The 18408-nt window shown below is 32.1% G+C and overlaps 2 protein-coding genes across 2 annotated transcripts; both read right to left on the reverse strand.

Moving 5' to 3' along the window:
* Positions 1–564: 564 nt before the first annotated feature.
* On the reverse strand, positions 565–5221 carry LOC134261790 (C-type mannose receptor 2-like; the record flags this gene model as incomplete). The annotated part of the gene is made up of 6 exons (XM_062744189.1): positions 5179–5221; positions 4032–4202; positions 3764–3874; positions 1502–1618; positions 1235–1396; positions 565–675 (listed from the first exon to the last, which is right to left on the reverse strand). Coding segments are annotated over exons 1-6 (712 nt in total), but the record flags the coding sequence as incomplete, so codon positions are not given.
* Positions 5222–15631: 10410 nt separating this feature from the next.
* On the reverse strand, positions 15632–18197 carry LOC134261791 (uncharacterized). Its single transcript, XM_062744191.1, has 3 exons — positions 16342–18197; positions 16047–16219; positions 15632–15847 (listed from the first exon to the last, which is right to left on the reverse strand). The coding sequence occupies exons 1-3, from the start codon at positions 18195–18197 to the stop codon at positions 15801–15803; spliced, it is 2076 nt and encodes a 691-aa protein (XP_062600175.1). The 3' UTR covers positions 15632–15800.
* Positions 18198–18408: the final 211 nt, after the last annotated feature.

The following is an 18408-nucleotide window of genomic DNA, read 5'->3' on the forward strand; positions in this document are numbered from 1 at the left end:
TTTACTTTTTAAAAAAATACAAACAAGGAGAGATAATCTTTTATTCAAACTTCTGTTTTAATAGAGAAGTTCAGACATTTTAAATGTAATTGCATAACATTTTTTCTTTAAAATAATTAAAATCAAACGAAAATAAGCCTCCTATACCACTGAATATAATTTGAAAAGACTTTCACAGAACCTTTATTTCATACTCCCCTTGTGCACATCCTATTTTACGAATTTGAATCTATAGGACAGAGATTTACGGTTTCGTGGATGTTTGCATTTGACAGAACTGACTTAAGGGGAACCAAAGATATCTTCCTAATGGAAATGTAAAATAGGTGCAAAATGGCACTATGTCATATACATTACGTGAAAAATTAAATTGCATTCAGTGGTGTAAGAGGAGTCAAGGATAAGTCATGGCTACCCCAAGTGTACAATATAAAAAGCTGCCTCATTATGTTTTGCGGGCAATGAAAAAGTAAAAAAATTAGGCCTCCCTCTCTCATCATATTTCTTGAAAAAGGCAAGAGAACCAAGGAATTGACTTTGCATCACCTTTGATACTGGATTTACCTGTTCGCCAATTGGTGTAATTCCATTTGGCGCTAGTTCCTGTCCACGCCCAGTTTCCTTCCTGTGGTCCGTCTGTGGCACCCAACCAAATAGCCACTCCCTCTGACAAACCTTCAAAAGTCTTAACATATTTTACCTTGAAGTTATAACGTTTCCAAATACCCCCATATCTAACAAGAAAGCGATTAACTTGTCCGTGCGGTTTGTAGCTGTTGCAGATTCACACCATCTTATATTTTTTAACTATTTCATAGATGAAGGATACATTTATCATAAAATAGGGAATAATTTTCTGTCAGTGAACAACTAACTGAAAAATATTCATAAATCAGCAATTTTTTATAACCTGTTGGCGCACTTTTTTAAAGAGTGAAATTGAAAATAAAATTGTTTACGTGGCTACAAAGCGAGTTTCATGTAAGTTTTTATAACGACTACCGAAATTTTTATTCATTCAAGATCTTGAAAATTTTGCGCTGTTATATAACAAACGTGAAATATAATTTTCTCCTACAATTCTCAAATAGCTTTATAGACAGATTATTAGCTATACAGAGTACAGCGGTTTTTATCGTCCGATAGCTTCAGTGATCTCGTATTTTTTACTTATTATACGATCAGCCATAGGTATCCTACGCTGAAACGTTGATTTTTATGAAATGTGTTTTACCATGCACAAACGTCATCTCCGAGGGAGTCTCAATGTTGACCAATGAGGCCGAGTTTTGCTGACAGGTTTCCATGGCATTAGACCACCTCATCTGTGTTTTGAATAACTTGTAACAATGTCCATCGTTGTACGTCCAGGTGGAATCACACAGGGATAGTCCAGCTTTCATCAGCAACAAGAAATAAGACGTTAAAAAAATATAAAAATAACTTTTTTAGATTCTTCAAAGTGTCATAAAGAATGAAGAATAAACCTGAAAATTCTTACCCCTCTGTTCACATATGTACGGCATAGGAGGGGCTCCTGAACATTGGTAATCATCCCAAAAATCAGCATTCCAAAACTGGAGACAGTCTTCGTTACCCCTATAGTCATCTGGTTGTCCTGAATACCATAAGAATTTTAAAAAATATATTTTTATCAATAAATCTTGTAATGTTCTTCATTCAAAATTCAATTTTCAATTTCATTCACTTTATTAACATGCATATAAATTAAATATTGTATTTTATTTTTTGTTTAGCCAGTTTTGCATGTCAGGCACATGAAGATCACTTTTTCTGTTGCCTGTTGTTATCAGTATGTCTTTCTGTCTGTTTGTCTGCCTGCATAAAATTATGTATATACCGGTTATGCATCACAGAATTTTTTACACCTTCACAGGTTAACAATCTGTCGGAATTCCCATTGATACTAATTACGTCTATTATAAGCAGATCTATTTTTGTATTCATACGTAGCAGAATTTCTTTCAAAACTTCTACATGAAAATATTAAGGTCTTTGCTGTTGCAAACGTATAATAAAACTCCATGATACACGTGTTGACTTTAACTTTTCTATCGTCAACTTCCCTTATTTGTGAAGCAACATATCACTGTCACGTGTATATATAGAATTTATATCTCCCAAGTCTATTTGTTAAAAATTAATCTAAATCTACACAAGCACTCAGAAGTTGATGCTGGAGTACCTCATTGACAACGTTGATGAAGTCTTTGAGGATCTTGTCTTCCAACAAATTTGTGCACCTTCGTAAGGTGGCCTCTTTTTATATTCCTATGAAGCAGAATTTATTTTTTTAAAATTGAGCATTACGATGAATAAACCAACGATGCTTTATCAATTAATAATAGTTACTCCCTTTCATATGTTGACTCAATATGTCCCAGTGAGCTTGAAATGAAGAACACCAGAAGGTGGCCTCATATATTTTATATTTAGATGTTTACTTACTTTACACGATAAGAACGAAAAGAGATAAATAAAAAAAACTGTATGACAAACAAGACAACCGGCTTTTCCTTCGTCTACTTTCTTTACTTATATGTAGTAATATTCCGTTATGACGTACATATGCTGTTTACGTCTACCAAATTATTTGATACTCAGAGCATGAATACGATTAATTTTTAAACCAAGACATGCTACTGAAAGATAAGTTGATGCTACAGTGTCTTTAATAACCTCATTTAAACTCAGCATTTCGTAAATTTTATGGTTGTTATAATAACCTTATTATCGAATATTATTTTTATCATTTATTCCCAGCTCTCTGATTGGCTCAAACATTTAGTATATAACAGCGACTTGAGTTATATTTTAGAATCTGAAATGCATATCGACTTGTGGTTTCTTAAATTGAGATAATTTCTGTGAAACAAAATAGTACTGTATTCAATCAAAGCTAATACAATGATTTGATGTTTATAGAAAAAAAAATATTTATTTCAACTTTTACCAACTTTTTTTCAATGTTCTGTATTTGATGAGTCAAAAGAAGGCATTGGATTAGGATTTCTTCACATTAATTCAAACATATTTGATATGTGTGTCAAATATTGGTCAAAACTTAATCAAATAAATGAAGTATTCTGAATAAGTAAATCTTTAAGTCACTCCATCAATATAAGGAAACGCATTTTCATTAAACGGTGTAATTTATTTTGATCTCTAGTCTCTAAATGTTAAAGGGAGAAAACTTTTCCAATTATTTTCATAATTTGTTTTGTCAATCTATGTGAAAAATAATATAACAAATGTAGCCCTTTAATTCGGTCAATCCATAGATATATCGACTTCACAGAAAAGCATTATGGCTTTTCTGTTATATAACCTTATTACCTCATCAAAGGGCTATATTTATATAATATAACCTATCATTAGATCGTATGTTGACTGACATTTTTCATACCAATTGTTAGGCCTTTGTTTTATACTGAATTTGACAAAGAAGCATTCCGTCTACCCGATCAATACATAGGGCTTACTACTGGTGTAACCGCTCTACAAGGGATGCTCACTTTTCCTAGACACCTGATCCCACAGGCCTCTTGATTTTCCGGCGGGGGGGGGGGGGTTATGTCATGTTCACAAATTTGTTTGTAGTTTTTTCTCTGATCGATAATTGATCTCATAAAAATCATTCTTATTTTTTGTCGTAGATTACGAGCAGAATGTATGGAAATTAATGAATTTGTTTTGCGTTTGAGTTTCATGAGCAGAATTTTTCTATCATCAGCTGACTTACGTGGGTCCCAGTGTGTATACCCCCAGGGCTGATCACTGCTGTACCAAAGCCAATGGCCCTCGACTGAGGCATCAGAACCTCCTAACCAAGCCTGAAGTCCTTTAGACAGCTCTGAAATATCAGTGTTAAATCACAAAATTAGAGCTTGAAAATAACATGTTATTTCGCTGTCAATTCTTCTCGGTGTCTAATAAGGGAATTGGCATTTCATTTATCAGCAAGTTTCAATTCCTTGTGATTGGAGGACTTTGAAATGACTTTCCCTTACCGTACACAAATACTTGTTCATCGTTCGATGCAATGTCCACCAGGCTACTGTCTTCAGCCTGGCATGCCTTCAAAGCATCCGTCCAGGTTTTTGTAGACGTGTACAGTTTGTAACAACTCCCGCCAAAGCTAGACCATCCAGGTTTGCAAGTCATTGCACACACTCTGACCTCTGTTAACATAATTTTTCAAAAATGGAAATGTAAAACGCAATGTAAAATTAATGTATAAATTGGTCTTAAAATATATTATTTGATGTGATTCAGTGTCCTGGCCTTCATTGGTAATGTTGAAAAAATAAAATGAGTGTACGAAGATAGCTAACAGTGTCCATTGAAGTAATTCAAATTCTGGGCAGACCAAACAACCAACTTTTAAAAAAAGGAAAGGTAGGACCAGGTGCTAATTAGGGGTCAACATCATCTGTCGACCGGTCATACCCGTCCTGTACATGTACATGTACTCCTTGTCATTATAAGGGAAACCAAAATTCTCTTTCTTTTTTTAATTTGGAAATAAATAAATATTTCTGCAGAAATAATTATCATAAAACATTGTTCATTGTCCTGAATATTTGATGTTCAAAATAGTTTTGTATTTTATTGTGTTAAATCATTTGCTTTACACTTCATCTCCTTTTTTGAATTCTGTTTCTTCAAAACTGAAGCAAAATTTCTTTACTGTAATAACTGATATTTTTTGTTTTATTTATTATACAACTGACATCACAATATCCCGGTGTAGGGTTCAATTTTTCATTTTCAGTATTTTTCTATGGGATCCAGTTTTTTTCTTTCAACGATTTTGCAAGAACCCCACTTCAATTTTAAACGGTACTTTTGCATAGATAATTCATTCGAAGACTGCTGGACAATATTATGGTATATTTTGAGACAGAAATGATTTTAGTTACACAGTAACATTGATTTTCATATCAAATAATGATTTTCATTACCCTTCAATAGGCTTCCCGGGATATTACCGGAAAATCTGGCACAAATTTTTATTTAAAGTAATTTATCATACATATCATGTTCACGTTTCAGAAAATATAATTATTTCTACACAACAAATGTACCGTTCAAATTCACTTTAAAAATATTTAAAAGTTAATAAAAATGATTAAGAGAATTACGTAGCATGTTTACCTTCAAATTGAATAAGCCCCACCAACAAAGACACTATCATCCATACTATAAGACTGTATAAATATTGGTTCATTTTCATGTTGAAAGCTCATGCGTTACTTAAGAAAATTACCGCTTCCATTTCATCGCTCCCAGAGATGAGGCAAAATGTAAAAATGCAGTAGTACTTGAAATGAAGAATTTGGACTGTCAATTAATGTCACGCCACTCCCCTTTTCATTGTTAATTAAATTTTATTCATTTGACGTTTATAGCTTTTTTTAAATAGTCTGTTAAAATATTTTAAAGCTAAATATTGAACATTGAGATATGCATTTATTTGAACATATGCAGCTATGAATTTATGAGCTTTTTTCGGAGATAATAAAATAATTTTCCTCATATTTTGTCTGTCAATTTTGCTTCATCAATTTTGACGTTCGTTGAAAAAAGTTTTTGTTGATTTTCAGTTACCTATAAAAATCTTTGTATGGAAGCTTTTACAATAAACAGACCAAAACGCTTAAGAAATGTCAAAATCCTTTGCAATTATTCAAAGAATAAAGTTTTCTCTAATGTGTTTCCATTGTTCAGGGTAATTGACACAGTATGCTGCATATATTTGCTAGTTTACAAACATACAGATTTTTATCTCGAAAAGAACATTTTAGGAACCATTGGCGTGAAAGATTATTTTTTACATATTGAAATTGTTTGAGGTTTTAACCAATTCAATTTAAATTTTACTTAATTAAAATTGTTGAATTAAACATTCTATAAATGCATTATACAGAGATTTAATAGTATATCAAAATGTTTAAATCTTATTAAGTTATACAAATATCTTTGCATTTACAAGCAAACGTTCATATTCGAAAGGGTATTACTGAAAAGTAGAAAAAAAATACATGTACCTCATAACATGTACATGCATATTCAAACTGGATAAAACATTAAAAAAAAAAAAAGATTCTTTAAATTTGTGGAGGTCAATTTTCAAAGTCACGGTCATTCAAGTATTTGCAGTAATTTAATAAACTAGAAAATAATATAAAATGACTAAAATTTCTAAGGTGAACCACTAACATCATAATGTGTTGCATTTAGACAAGGACGATGCCAAAGGAATATCAAATTTTTGTTATGAAACGTGTTTTAAAAATCGGCGTACACATGGACTTAGGAAATCAGATGCCAGGAAATGGGAGAAAGTGCAACACAGTGACTTTTTAATTTACAAATGGGTTAATATTTGATTCTCGTGTACGGAGATAGTAAATCGTCTGCAGTTTATTCATATATCACAATATTATCGTAATAGACACAGGGATATTAAGTAGAGATATCATTCTGTAGTTGTACAAATATCAGGTGGGTGGTATTCAATTTCAAAAAAGATATTGTTTTTATCCTAAAAAGAGCATGAAACGACTATGCATATCTTTCTTAAGTTAGATTATGTAGCCAAAATAATCTTCTTTATAAATAGAACATTTACAATCACGTAATGTTCAGTTTCTTCACTCTTACGAATATTTTAAGCATAGACAATTAAGGTACTCGAGCAACGACAATTTTGCATGTGGAGATTTGGAATACTGGTATTGCAGTGAATGAGTCAAGGGTTAAACATTGACCTGTGTGTAAGACAAATCCAAATAAAGTTATATAGGAATAACATAAAGAAACTTGAATCACCATAGTTACTGCAACAATTTAATAAAATGTTTAATGATTAATCTCTAGATGACATAACGATGCAGTACATGTGTGGCAACGCACTTTGAAAAAATTACTCACTTTGAAAAAAATTTTTCAAAGTGCATTCAAATTGGGACAAAATCAACGCACTTTGAAAAAAATTTTTCAAAGTGCGTTAAGGGATTACATCAATATATTTTACCATGGAGACACTTAACGCGCTTTGAAAAAAAATAAGTAAAAAACAAAAATTTTGCATTTAAATTTTAGTAATAGAAAGATTCTATTTCAGTGGACATTATTAATCTTTAAAAGAACTTATAATTTATTTATTTTACTTTTCCCGTCGGGAAGAGAAGACGACCGGTAGATGATCTCTCAGCCTATAGTCCAAAAGAGGGTAATCCGCATTTTCAATGCCTATATGATGTATATCTTTCCAAAATAAGTGGGGGGGATAAGCCCCCCTCCTCTTGCCCTTCGGCCGGTTTCGATGCCTATGCTCTACCCAAACAATGGATATATATGTATTTACATTACCGGTATGACATTGAAAACTATCAATTATTGAATTAACTTAAACAGATGAAAACTAGAAATTTTTTAAGTACAGTAAAACGTAAGAGAGAGAAAGATTTTTTTCATAGTCTCGAAAAATCAAATTGCCCCTCTTACTGTAAGATAAATACTTTGTTGTAAGTCGTTCAATTTTAGCCCCCCCCCCCCCCCCCCCTTACATCCACATATTACAGACAAGAAATTTTAAAAAGAAACGGAAATAATAATATTAAACAATCAGTTCTCTATTTTTGCTAAAAGACCCATTTCCCTTTTATCATGTTTATCAAAACCTTAAATTTTTAAAACGTCAATATCTTAGGTATCCTGATTTGACCTTATCACCAAAAAGGTATCCAACCAGTATCAATTACTTATCATACCGATTATTTGTAAGAATATCGATCAAGCTTTACATTTTTTTCAAAGTGTGTTAATATGGCCGATATTAACGCATTTTGAAAAGAAATTTAATTTTTTCAAAGTGTACGTTAGCTTAGGACCTATCCAAAAATATTTTTGAAAATTTAACGAACTTTGAAAAATTTTTTCAAAGTGCGTTATAATTTTTTCTGTTATTACGTTGAATTCGTTATAACGTGCCTGTTATTACAGATTTGTTGAATTCGGTGAAATTTCGTTATTACAGATTTGTTGAATTCGTTATAACGAATAATGTTATTATGAAATTCGTTATACGAATTTAAACAGATTTATTGAATTCGTTATATATTTAATCTGTTATTACAGATTTGTTGAATTGTTATATAATCAATCTGTAATAACAGATTAAATTCGTTTTAACGAATTCAATAAAGTAATAACAAATTAAATTCGTTATAACGAATTCAATGAATATGCGTTATAACCTGAACCGTTTATATTTCGTTATTTCAATAAATCTGTTATAACAAATTAAATTCGTTATAACGAATTCTAAAAATCGTTATGCATATCAATGTATCTCAATGTAATTATATACACATGTTATGTAATCATACTTGCTCCTTTATATCTTTAATTCCTGCATATTTTAAATGTAACAGATTTTAAAACCAATAAAAATGTATATTATTTCAAAAATATTCACTTTGAGGAAAAACTAATACCAGCTAGTTTAAAAAATAATTTTCTCAATGACTCTTTTTATCATACTTTTATGAAATATATAGATAAAAATCTAAGGATCCTCGAATTCTCCAAGACAAAAACGGTAAAATCTTCAACAAATCCAAATACCTTTTTTTTTGAAAAGGGAGAATGTAAGGATAACATTTTTGTTAATCTTTGGATCCCAATTCCGTTCCAGGATGGAAGATATTCACGAATATGAATCAACATTCATTTTCAACTTTTATTTTGTTCATAGTTTCAAAGAAATACTCTTTGAACAAAACGGTTTAATTCTCTTCAGCAATATTTTTTTCTATAATTATACAGTTAACGAGATAGATCCTCTTTCTATTTAATATAACATAGGTTATAATAAGCTTCATTCCTTATAATTTAATTTCGATGTAGTCAATAAGACAATATTTTCTCTAAAATGGCTTCGAATTGAGCATATCTTTTAAAGTAACATATCAAGCAGAATAATCCAAGACATGACTCATTGTAACGTAGGCAACTTATATTATACTTTATAAAATAGATCTTTCATCCAATCAAATGTCGTACTTCATCTAGAATTAAATTATTTAAACAATATATTCTAATTAAATTTTTTTTTGAAAAATTCAAACACGCACATACGTATTCTGTCGACAGGGTGGATTACGTTATTTGTATGGACGGTTCACTTTCACTTTGATATACTTTGATGATATCCACTCCAAAGGCAAAAAAGATAATGAAACAATTTATTGAAATCTTTTTATGAATCGATTTTTATTATTTTATGCATCACAATGGGATTCTCTGCTCTAGAGTCGCGAAGTAAGGAGTTGATCCTTACGTCGCGGGTTCGAAATCCCACTGTGGGACGTGGAGACCGGTCCTTCAGATGAGACCGTAAAACCGAGTTCCCGTGTCGCAGTAGGTGCTGGCACGAAAAAGATCCCTCCCTGCTTAACTCTAAGTATCGAGTATAGGACAAAATTTGCAGCTCCCCAGGTGGTTGCGTCTCCATATGAGTGAAAACTTCTCGAGATAGACGTTAAGCAATATACAATTAATTAATCTCAGTTGGATTTAATGTTCTTTAAAGTCTAAGAAAGTGTATTTCAAAAAAGTTGATGTTTGTTTTCCACAAGTTAGTTTAGAAATCAATACATATTGAAAGAAATCTAATTACTTAAATCAAGCTCTTGATACCAATAGTTATTAGCATGATATGAACTAAGAAGTGATTTATGGTGTTTTGCAGTAATAAGAAATGCTTTAAACACTATGTATTGTAAAAAAAAAAAAAAATAGAAGAAATAGAGGAAAGTAATGTATCGATAAATATTAAAATTCTGCGCTTTTCTTCAAATGTCTGGATAATAATAGTTTTTTTTTCAAAATATAAATATTAATCAATTTTCAAGAAGAAGAAATTTAGTAGGTGTTTTTATTACCATTGCTTGAAATCATTTACTCATTTTCCCTATAACAAAAATGAGGAAAGTTTTGAATTTCCGTGTGTTAATTCACATTACTTTGAGAATTGATAGACATCTTTTGAGTGTTTTCAATTAAGCCTGGAGAATGTGAGGATAACATTTTTGTTCTTGTGGAGAAAATTTTAAACAAAATTCCTATATATTCCTAAGTTTCAGTCCATTGTAGCCCCAAGATATTTGAACCTGCACTTTATATTGAAGTTCAACATAAGCTTCAATTTTCAACTTTTATTTTGTTTTTTCATATTTCAAAGAAAAATAACTCGCGGTGTTAATAACATATTCACGGTTTAATTCTGAATTCAGCAGTGAATAAATTTTTTTCTAGTTTTATTAGGAACAGTTAACGATAGGGCTACATACATATACGCGAAATACATGGTCTATTTAATATAACATAGGTTATCAATAAGTTATCATTCCTTATAATTTAATTTCGTATTTGTTAAACAAGCTGTTTTAAGACAATATTTTCTCAATCAAAATGGTTTCGATTATTGAGCGTAACTAATGTTAAAGTAACATATGAGTTTTTAGACATTTTGGTTTTAAAAAAATTCAAAGACATGAACTTCATTGTAACGATAGGACCTTTTCCAACATTAACACATATATTACCGTAGTGCTTTTTATGAAATAGATCTTTCATCCAATCAAATGTAATAGACATTTGATGTCTAGAAAAAAGAATTAAATTATTTAAAACAATATATTCTAATTAAATTTTTTTTTGAAAAATTCATAACACGCACATACGTATTTTTTCTGTCGACTTACTACAGGGTGGATTACGTTATTTGTATTGAACGGTTCACTTTCACTTTGATATACTTTGATGATATCCACTCGACATGTAAAGATAACAAAAAAGATAATGAAACAATTCATTGAAAATAAAAATTCAACAAAAAATGAAATACGGAGAATTAAATTATTTTTATGCATCACATATGGGATTACATGTACATCAAACACCCATGCAGGTCGCGAAAAGTAAGGAGTTGATCCTTACGCCATCGCAGGAATGTGCACATGTCGAAAGAAATCCTATTTTACTTTTGTGAAAAATGGACGTCAGAAGTCATGTAATCCGGTAACTTAACAGTAAAAGATGACACACGTGGCCCATGCCGATCATTTTAACCAGGGAAAATATCAAAGGTTGTCGCAGTGGGGTTGCTGGAAGAAAAAGTATTTTTTTTCAAAAATAAACATTACCCTGCTTAACTCTAAATAAAATTTACGATTAAATAGGTTTAACAAAATTTGCAGGCTACATTTGTACCATTCACCTTTTGGATATTTTGGTTGATAAAACATGCATAACACTCTCATAAAAATAAGTGAAAACTTCTGAAACTGATTAGATTTCGTTAAGCAATTATATCAAATAAATAATTAATCTAATATAATTTGATTTAAAGTTATTTATAAAGTCTAAGAAAAAGTGTATTTCAAAAAGTTGATGTTTGTTTTCCACAAGTTAGTTTAGAAATCAATACATATTGAAAGAAATCTAATTACTTAAATCAAGCTTTTGATACCAATAGTTATTAGCATGATATGAACTAAGAAGTGATTTATGGTGTTTTGCAGTAATAAAAAATGCTTTAAACACTATGTATTGTTAAAAAAAATAAAAGAAATAGAGGAAAGTACTGTATCGATAAATATTAAAATTCTGCGCTTTTCTTCAAATGTCTGGATAATAATAGTTTTTTTTTTCTCAAAATATAAATATAAATCAATTTTCAAGAAGAATAAATTTAGTAGGTGTTTTTATTACCATTGCTTGAAATCATTTACTCATTTTCCCTATATAATATGATTTACTCTAATGAGGAAAGTTTTGAATTTCCGTGTGTTAATTCACATTACTTTGAGAATTGATAGACATCTTTGTGAGTGTTTTCAATTATTCAGTGCCTGGTTTTCAGAACCTGAGGATAAGACTGCCCTTATTCTTCTTGCTCATTGGTTCTTGTGGAGAAAATTTTAAACAAAATTCCTATATATTCCAAAGTTTCATCGTCCATTGTAGCCCCATCCTGCCCCTGGGGGTACGTGATTTGGATTTGAACCTGCACTTTAGAGAGAAGTTCAGAGAGAGAGCTTCAAAAAACTCTTCTAGCCTATTAGTTCATGAGAAGGAATTTGTTTTAGTTTTTCCCCCACATATTTCCTTTATAGGGGAAAAATAACTCGCGGTGTTAATATTCGCTATATTCACGGTGTTAATAAATCCGTGAATTCAAGAAACAGTGAATAAATTTTCAATAATCTCCAGGTTTTATTAGGAAATTTGAGAATAGACAACGATAGGGCTACATACATGTACGCGAAATACATGGTCATTTCGGCCGGTAATTACGAGTAGTACTCGTCAATCAATTAATTTAATTATCACGCTTAACTTAAATTCAAATCCGCAGGTAATAACCCGTATTTGTTAAACAAGCTGTTTTAATAGCCAACGCTACATGTTTCATCAATCAAAACACGTGGGTCATTGGTTTTGATTATCCCTGCGTAACTAATGTTACCACGTGTATTTGTTGCATGCATATGAGTTTTTATCGACATTTTGGTTTTAAAAAATCATTCAAATAACTACTAGATAGAACTTACTGAAGATGTGGAACGATATTTCGTCGACCTTTTCCAACATTAACACATTTATTACCGTCCAGTGCTTTTTCATTGCGTTGTATCGAAGATCTTAGGGTGTACACGCACTCATTGTAATAGACATTTGATGTTTAGAAAAAAGGACTTTTGATAAGTGCACTTGTTTTAATTAATCGTCAGTTTTTTTTATATCAAATCTAATTATTTTATTTAAACCTACCCCGTTGTTCGTGAAATAAAGTCATAACTCTGATTATTAATATCGTTTTCATGTAGCTATGGTATGGATAAACAGATACAGACAAGGGAGGTAACTTTTATTATGTACCAATTCCGCGAATTCAAGAAACCGCGATCGTGTCAGATGAGAGAAAAACGTGAAAATTACAACCCGTGAAATTAATCCCCTATACAGTAGTTCATGAGAAGGAGTTTGTTTTAGTGTTTCCCCACATATTTCCTTTCTCCTTCCTCACAAAATTGACCTTGGCGTCTAATTTTTAGCATATCCGAAGGCTCAAGTGAAATTCAAATAAAAGACCACGTCCTCTTCCAAGGACAGATAATAATAAATAAGTGAAACATTTATGGCATCATTTAAAAATCTTATTCTCAAGAACCACTGGGCCAGGAATATATAGTGAAAATCATTAAACGTTTTCTTCTCAAGAACGACTCGGCCGAGAATAATGAAACTCACGAGGAATCATCTTTAGATTGTGTAGATTCCAGTTTCTTTAAATCACGGACCTCCAAACATCAGTGGTAGGATCAGGTGCCATGGAGGAGTGAGCATCCCCTGCCGACCGGGAAAAATAAAGAAATATTTCAAAACAATTTTTTCAAGTTCTACATAAGAAAAAAGAGGAAAAAATCTTCCCAAGAACAGAAAAGCTATGTTTAGTCATATTGACATGTAAGCATCTCCATGTCTTGAAGATTTGAATTCCTTCAAATCATGACCCCTTGGGGTAGGGAGGGGCCACAGTGGGGGATCAAATTTTCACAAAGCAATATACAGGTAGTAAATCTTTATAAAGATCTTTGAAAATCTTTTTCTCAAGAACAGCAAAGTTATTTGCCATATTTAGGCATTCTCAAGAAGTATAAAATCCAACCCCTTCTTCTGGTAAACCTTACAGCACTGAATTGATTTGTGCTTTTTCCGAACCGATGTGTTCAGATGAGCGATGTGGTTTTTTGTTCCCTTGTCTTCCTACCTTTGGGATCATAATATACACAATCTTCACTATATAATGAATGAACATAAATTTTAAGTATGGATCTTCAGTGGTTCCTGTGAAGATTTAAGATCATATCTTTTTTTATTTCCTTGTGGCCCAACCTAACTACACAAAGATGCTTTAATTTGTATTTTATCTTTTCAAACCGATTGGTTTTGTGAAAAGAAAAGATGCCATGCTGCAAATTTGTGAAAATCGATATAGTCGTTTTTAAAATAAAGTCTAACATGTGAAAGGTTGACACACTTGCAGTCAGACAAACTGAGGCAAAACAAGAGGCCCAAATCGCTATGAGAAGCTTTGACCATTCTGTTCTTTACTAGATCCTCCCATTTTGTGACCCCAAATGATAATAAGTAGACAATTTGAAATCTACACTAAACACATAAGTTTCAGCTTTTCTGGCCCAGTGGTTCTTGAGAAGAAGATTTTCAAAGATTTTTCCTATATATTTGGTAAAACTTTGATTCCCCATTGTGGAATGATTTGAACAATTTAAAACATGCATAAGTTTCATGGCCCAGTGGTTCTTGAGAAGAAGATTTTTAAAGATTTTTCCTATATATTTCTATGTAAAACTTTGATTCCCCATTGTGCCCCACCCAATCTCCCATGATTTGAACAATTTAGAATCTACACTACCCCAGGATGCTTCCACATTTTCAGCTCAGTGGTTATTAAGAAGAAGATTTTCAAAGATTTTTCCTATATATTTCTATGTAAAACCTTGATTCCCCATTGCTGCCCCGCCTTACCCCGAGGTCATAATTAGAACAATTTAGAATATACACTACTTCAAGAATGCACATATAATGGCCCAGTGGAACTTTGAGCAAAAAAAAATCTACACTACCCCAGGATGCTTTATCTATATATTTCTATAAAACTTTGATTCATTTGAACAATTTAAAATCTACACTACCCCGGAATGCTTCCACTTAAGTTTCAGCTTTACTGGTCCAGTGGATCTTCAGAAGAAGATTTTTAAAGATTTTTCCTATATATTTCTATATAAAACTTTGATTCCCCATTGTGGCCCCGCCCAATCCCCGGGGGTCATGATTTGAACAATTTAGAATCTACACTATCAAGAATGCTTTTACATAAATACTTGAGAAGAAGATTTTTAAAGATTTTTCCTATAATTTCTATATAAAAGATTGCTTTAATTATGTATTTTATGCTTTCACATAAGTTACACGAGAAGATTTTTGATTTTTCCTATATATTTATGTAAAAAAAGATGAACAATTTAAAATCTACACTACCCCAATGCTTTCACATAAGTTTCATGAGAATAAGATTTTTAAAGATTTTTCCTATATATTTCTATATAAAACTTTGTTTTTGCGGCCCCGCCCGATTCATGATTTTATCAAAAAAATCTACACTACCCCAGAATGAAAGGCTTTAACACACATTGCATTTCCCTTTACAAACTATAAGTCGAAAATGTGGAAAGTTTACGGACGGACAGACGGACGGACAGACGGACGGACGGACGACGGACACAATGTGGCACTTGAAAAAAACGTATATGACATCTCCAGCAAATGAATGAGAAAACACTAGCTCTATATTTTTATTTGGTTAAGAAAGTTAACAATATGCATAATATGGCTGTGAAGTTAGCAAATATTTTATTGATCCTATTTTTTCATTTACATTTTTACGGTACTTTGTTAGTAGATATCAATTTACGTAAAAAAAATAATAATCCATATCATCAATGCGGACGAATGAATATAAAACAACCATGCATACTCATGTTTATAAGCATAAGGAAATACTGTGCAGGTCTTATAACACAATAATTAAATTGTTAAAACTATATGTCGGGTGTCTTCATACAATAATACGTAAAAGAAAAAAAAAATCTTTCTTTGATAGAAGCTTATAACATTCTTCTTCATTTCTCGTCGCGTCTAATCTGATTTCCACCATTTTGCAATGTAACTTAAATTAGGCAAATCATAATTCTTAGGCATGTATATCTTAAATAACTTTTCCTTTTTGAAAAAAGCATTCCCTGAACTCCCTATAAAGGTGATCTATAAATGTCAATCAAATAATTAAGTACTTCATGGTAAAACTCTCTGGCAAGAAAAATGTAAGTGTATTTTATGTACCTGTTAAATTAGAGGACAAAACATACCTTGCACAATTTTTGTTATACCATCCAGTGACATCTCTTTGGGAAGATTTTGGCCATTGTGCTCTTTCTGAATTGTTTTCCATTCTTCCGTTTCATATATGCCCCTGTCAGACAAGAATGGACGAAAAACCACTCCTTCCATTCCAGATCCCTCAGTTCTATCTACCTTATATCTATATATAAGTGTCAGATATAAGATATGCTCTACATTTCATTCACATTTACAGATAATGATTCTGATCATGACCCTACTTTATTAGATTTCATGAAAGATACATTTAGATCTTTAGTATACCTGTTCAAGAGATATCCTTGCGTGTATTCACCATAAGAGACTGGAATCTTAACAGTGGTTGTTTCTTTAACTTCATGAGCTTTACTTGTGATCTCTCTCGGTTTTAATTCTTTTTGCTGTACAGAAGAAACGCCTTTCTTTGTAAAGACAGACTTCGTCTCTTTTGAGTCTGCAGGCTGTTCTGTTGTGAAAACTGTTACTTCTTTAGATATTTCTTCTGAAAACCGATGTGCTTTATCCTTTAAAAATCCATTGCTTTCATTCCTAGACATTTTAGGACTTGTTTTCTCGCTTTTGGTTTCTGGCAGGGAAGGATCAGTAAGACGCATTTTTGTTACACCTGCTTTTATTGTAACATGAGCTTTATGACCCGAATGTTCTGGCTTTTCTTCAGAACGCTGTGGATCGCTTAGAGATCTGACCTTGTGATCTTTTTCATCGGGGAGCCAGTATGTTCTTATCTCAAACAATCCACTACTATTATGTTGCATTCCATCATTATTGTTTACGACATAGCCTTCCATTTCCCCAGAAGGCAGTCCCGTCGTTTTTGAGGAAATACTACCGTCTTGCAGACAAACTGTTTGCTCTTGCTCCTCGACAACAGACAAAGTCAGTCCATTCTTTTCATGTTGCAAGTGTGTTTGATCAGTATCGATATTAATTTTAGAAGTTGATGGTGTATCAACATCAAAAGAGTCCTTTTCATTTTCTTTAAAGATGGTTTCGGTCGTCCAGCTGTTTGTATCTGTCCCATTAATTTTAATGCGCAAGAATCCGTTTTGTCTTTCATCAGATAATTCGTATTTACACGAATCTGATCGGTTCTTTCCTTTGGCTTTGATATTTGATAGAATAGTATCAGAATTCAATGAACAACGCATTTCTCCCGTCTTTTCACCTGCTCTTTGACCTAACTCGTTTGCTTTGCTTTCAAACATTTGTACTTGCATTCTCCTAAGAATGTTGTCTTGTGATCGTGGGTTAGATGAATAAATACTTTCAACACCTTCTTTAACTCCAACTTTCTCTGAGATTACTCGGTCTTCGAATTTACAGCTGCTTGAATCAGTTCCAAAATGGCATTTGCTTTCATCCGTTTGTTTACCACTAGACATCATTATAGAAGGACTTGATTTTTTAACAGAATAATGTTCCCACCCTGATTTCTCATTCTCAATTCTGCCATAACTCTGTCTGTTCATTTGTCCATCTTCTAAGTGCAATACATTACCTGGTGTATCTAATGTTTGATGCGGCACAAGTGGAACATCTGTCTGGCAGCCACTATCTACAGTAGAACCTGTCTTTTTTGAAGCACAATAAACGGCCATGTTCTTGTTTGCTTCGTTATGACTACAACAGTATGGACATCTGTTAACCTTTTCTGACCTTTGGTAAAACGTAGAACTATTTTCTTCTGCAATGGAAGCATTTTCTATTGATTCTTTATATTTTTGATGATCCACTAAAGTACCTGCTACAATACTGTTTTTGACTTTGCTCATTTCATCTTTCGTTTTGGCATGCCTGTCAAACATAAAGAGGTCCGATTCATACCTTCTTTCCTTGCTTTCTGAAGTCTGGTATACAGCAATGTCCGTTTCTTCTCTTTCAACAGGAGTCCAGGCTATTGTTTCAAATCTTTCATTTTCAGCTTTGGAATTGTCTTGTATATTTTGCCTAAATTCATGGGAACTTCTTTGAATCCAAGATGAATGAGCCGAAGATGTGTCAATTCCTTGATCATTGACAATCCTCTCTTTTGCAATTAGGGAATTTCCGTGTCTTTCCTGCCCGAATGCAATGTTGCTAAACCAGCCGTGACTCTCTGAATTATGGTATTTAGAACCCATGTCTACTTTAGCTGCATTAGAAGAGAAATATCTGTCGCTATGGAAGCTTGATTTGGTCTCTTTTCTTTTAGGTTTAGAATCTCCATATCTATGAAAAACAGATTTTAAACAGCTCATGAAAGAACACAATTATCAAATAAGAAAATCAAAAATTAAAAATATAACATTTTTTAGATGTCTACAATACCTGTCATCTTCATGCATTTGTGAG

The sequence above is a fragment of the Saccostrea cucullata genome, unplaced genomic scaffold (assembly GCF_032062105.1).
Source record: "Saccostrea cucullata isolate Sc308-1 unplaced genomic scaffold, CSIRO_AGI_Scuc_v1 ctg16918, whole genome shotgun sequence".
NCBI lineage: Eukaryota > Metazoa > Mollusca > Bivalvia > Ostreida > Ostreidae > Saccostrea > Saccostrea cuccullata.

What these genes read in the sequence shown, in the direction of transcription:
- LOC134261791 (XM_062744191.1), bottom strand. Translation starts at nt 18,197, where the DNA reads ATGGGTTCTAAATACCATAATTCAGAGAGTCACGGCTGGTTTAGCAAC. An exon ending in CAAGGATATCTCTTGAACAG is followed by an intron (nt 16,220 to 16,341) that starts GTATACTAAAGA and finishes ACTTATATATAG; the next exon opens with ATATAAGGTAGATAGAACTG. An exon ending in TATAACAAAAATTGTGCAAG is followed by an intron (nt 15,848 to 16,046) that starts GTATGTTTTGTC and finishes GCCTAATTTAAG; the next exon opens with TTACATTGCAAAATGGTGGA.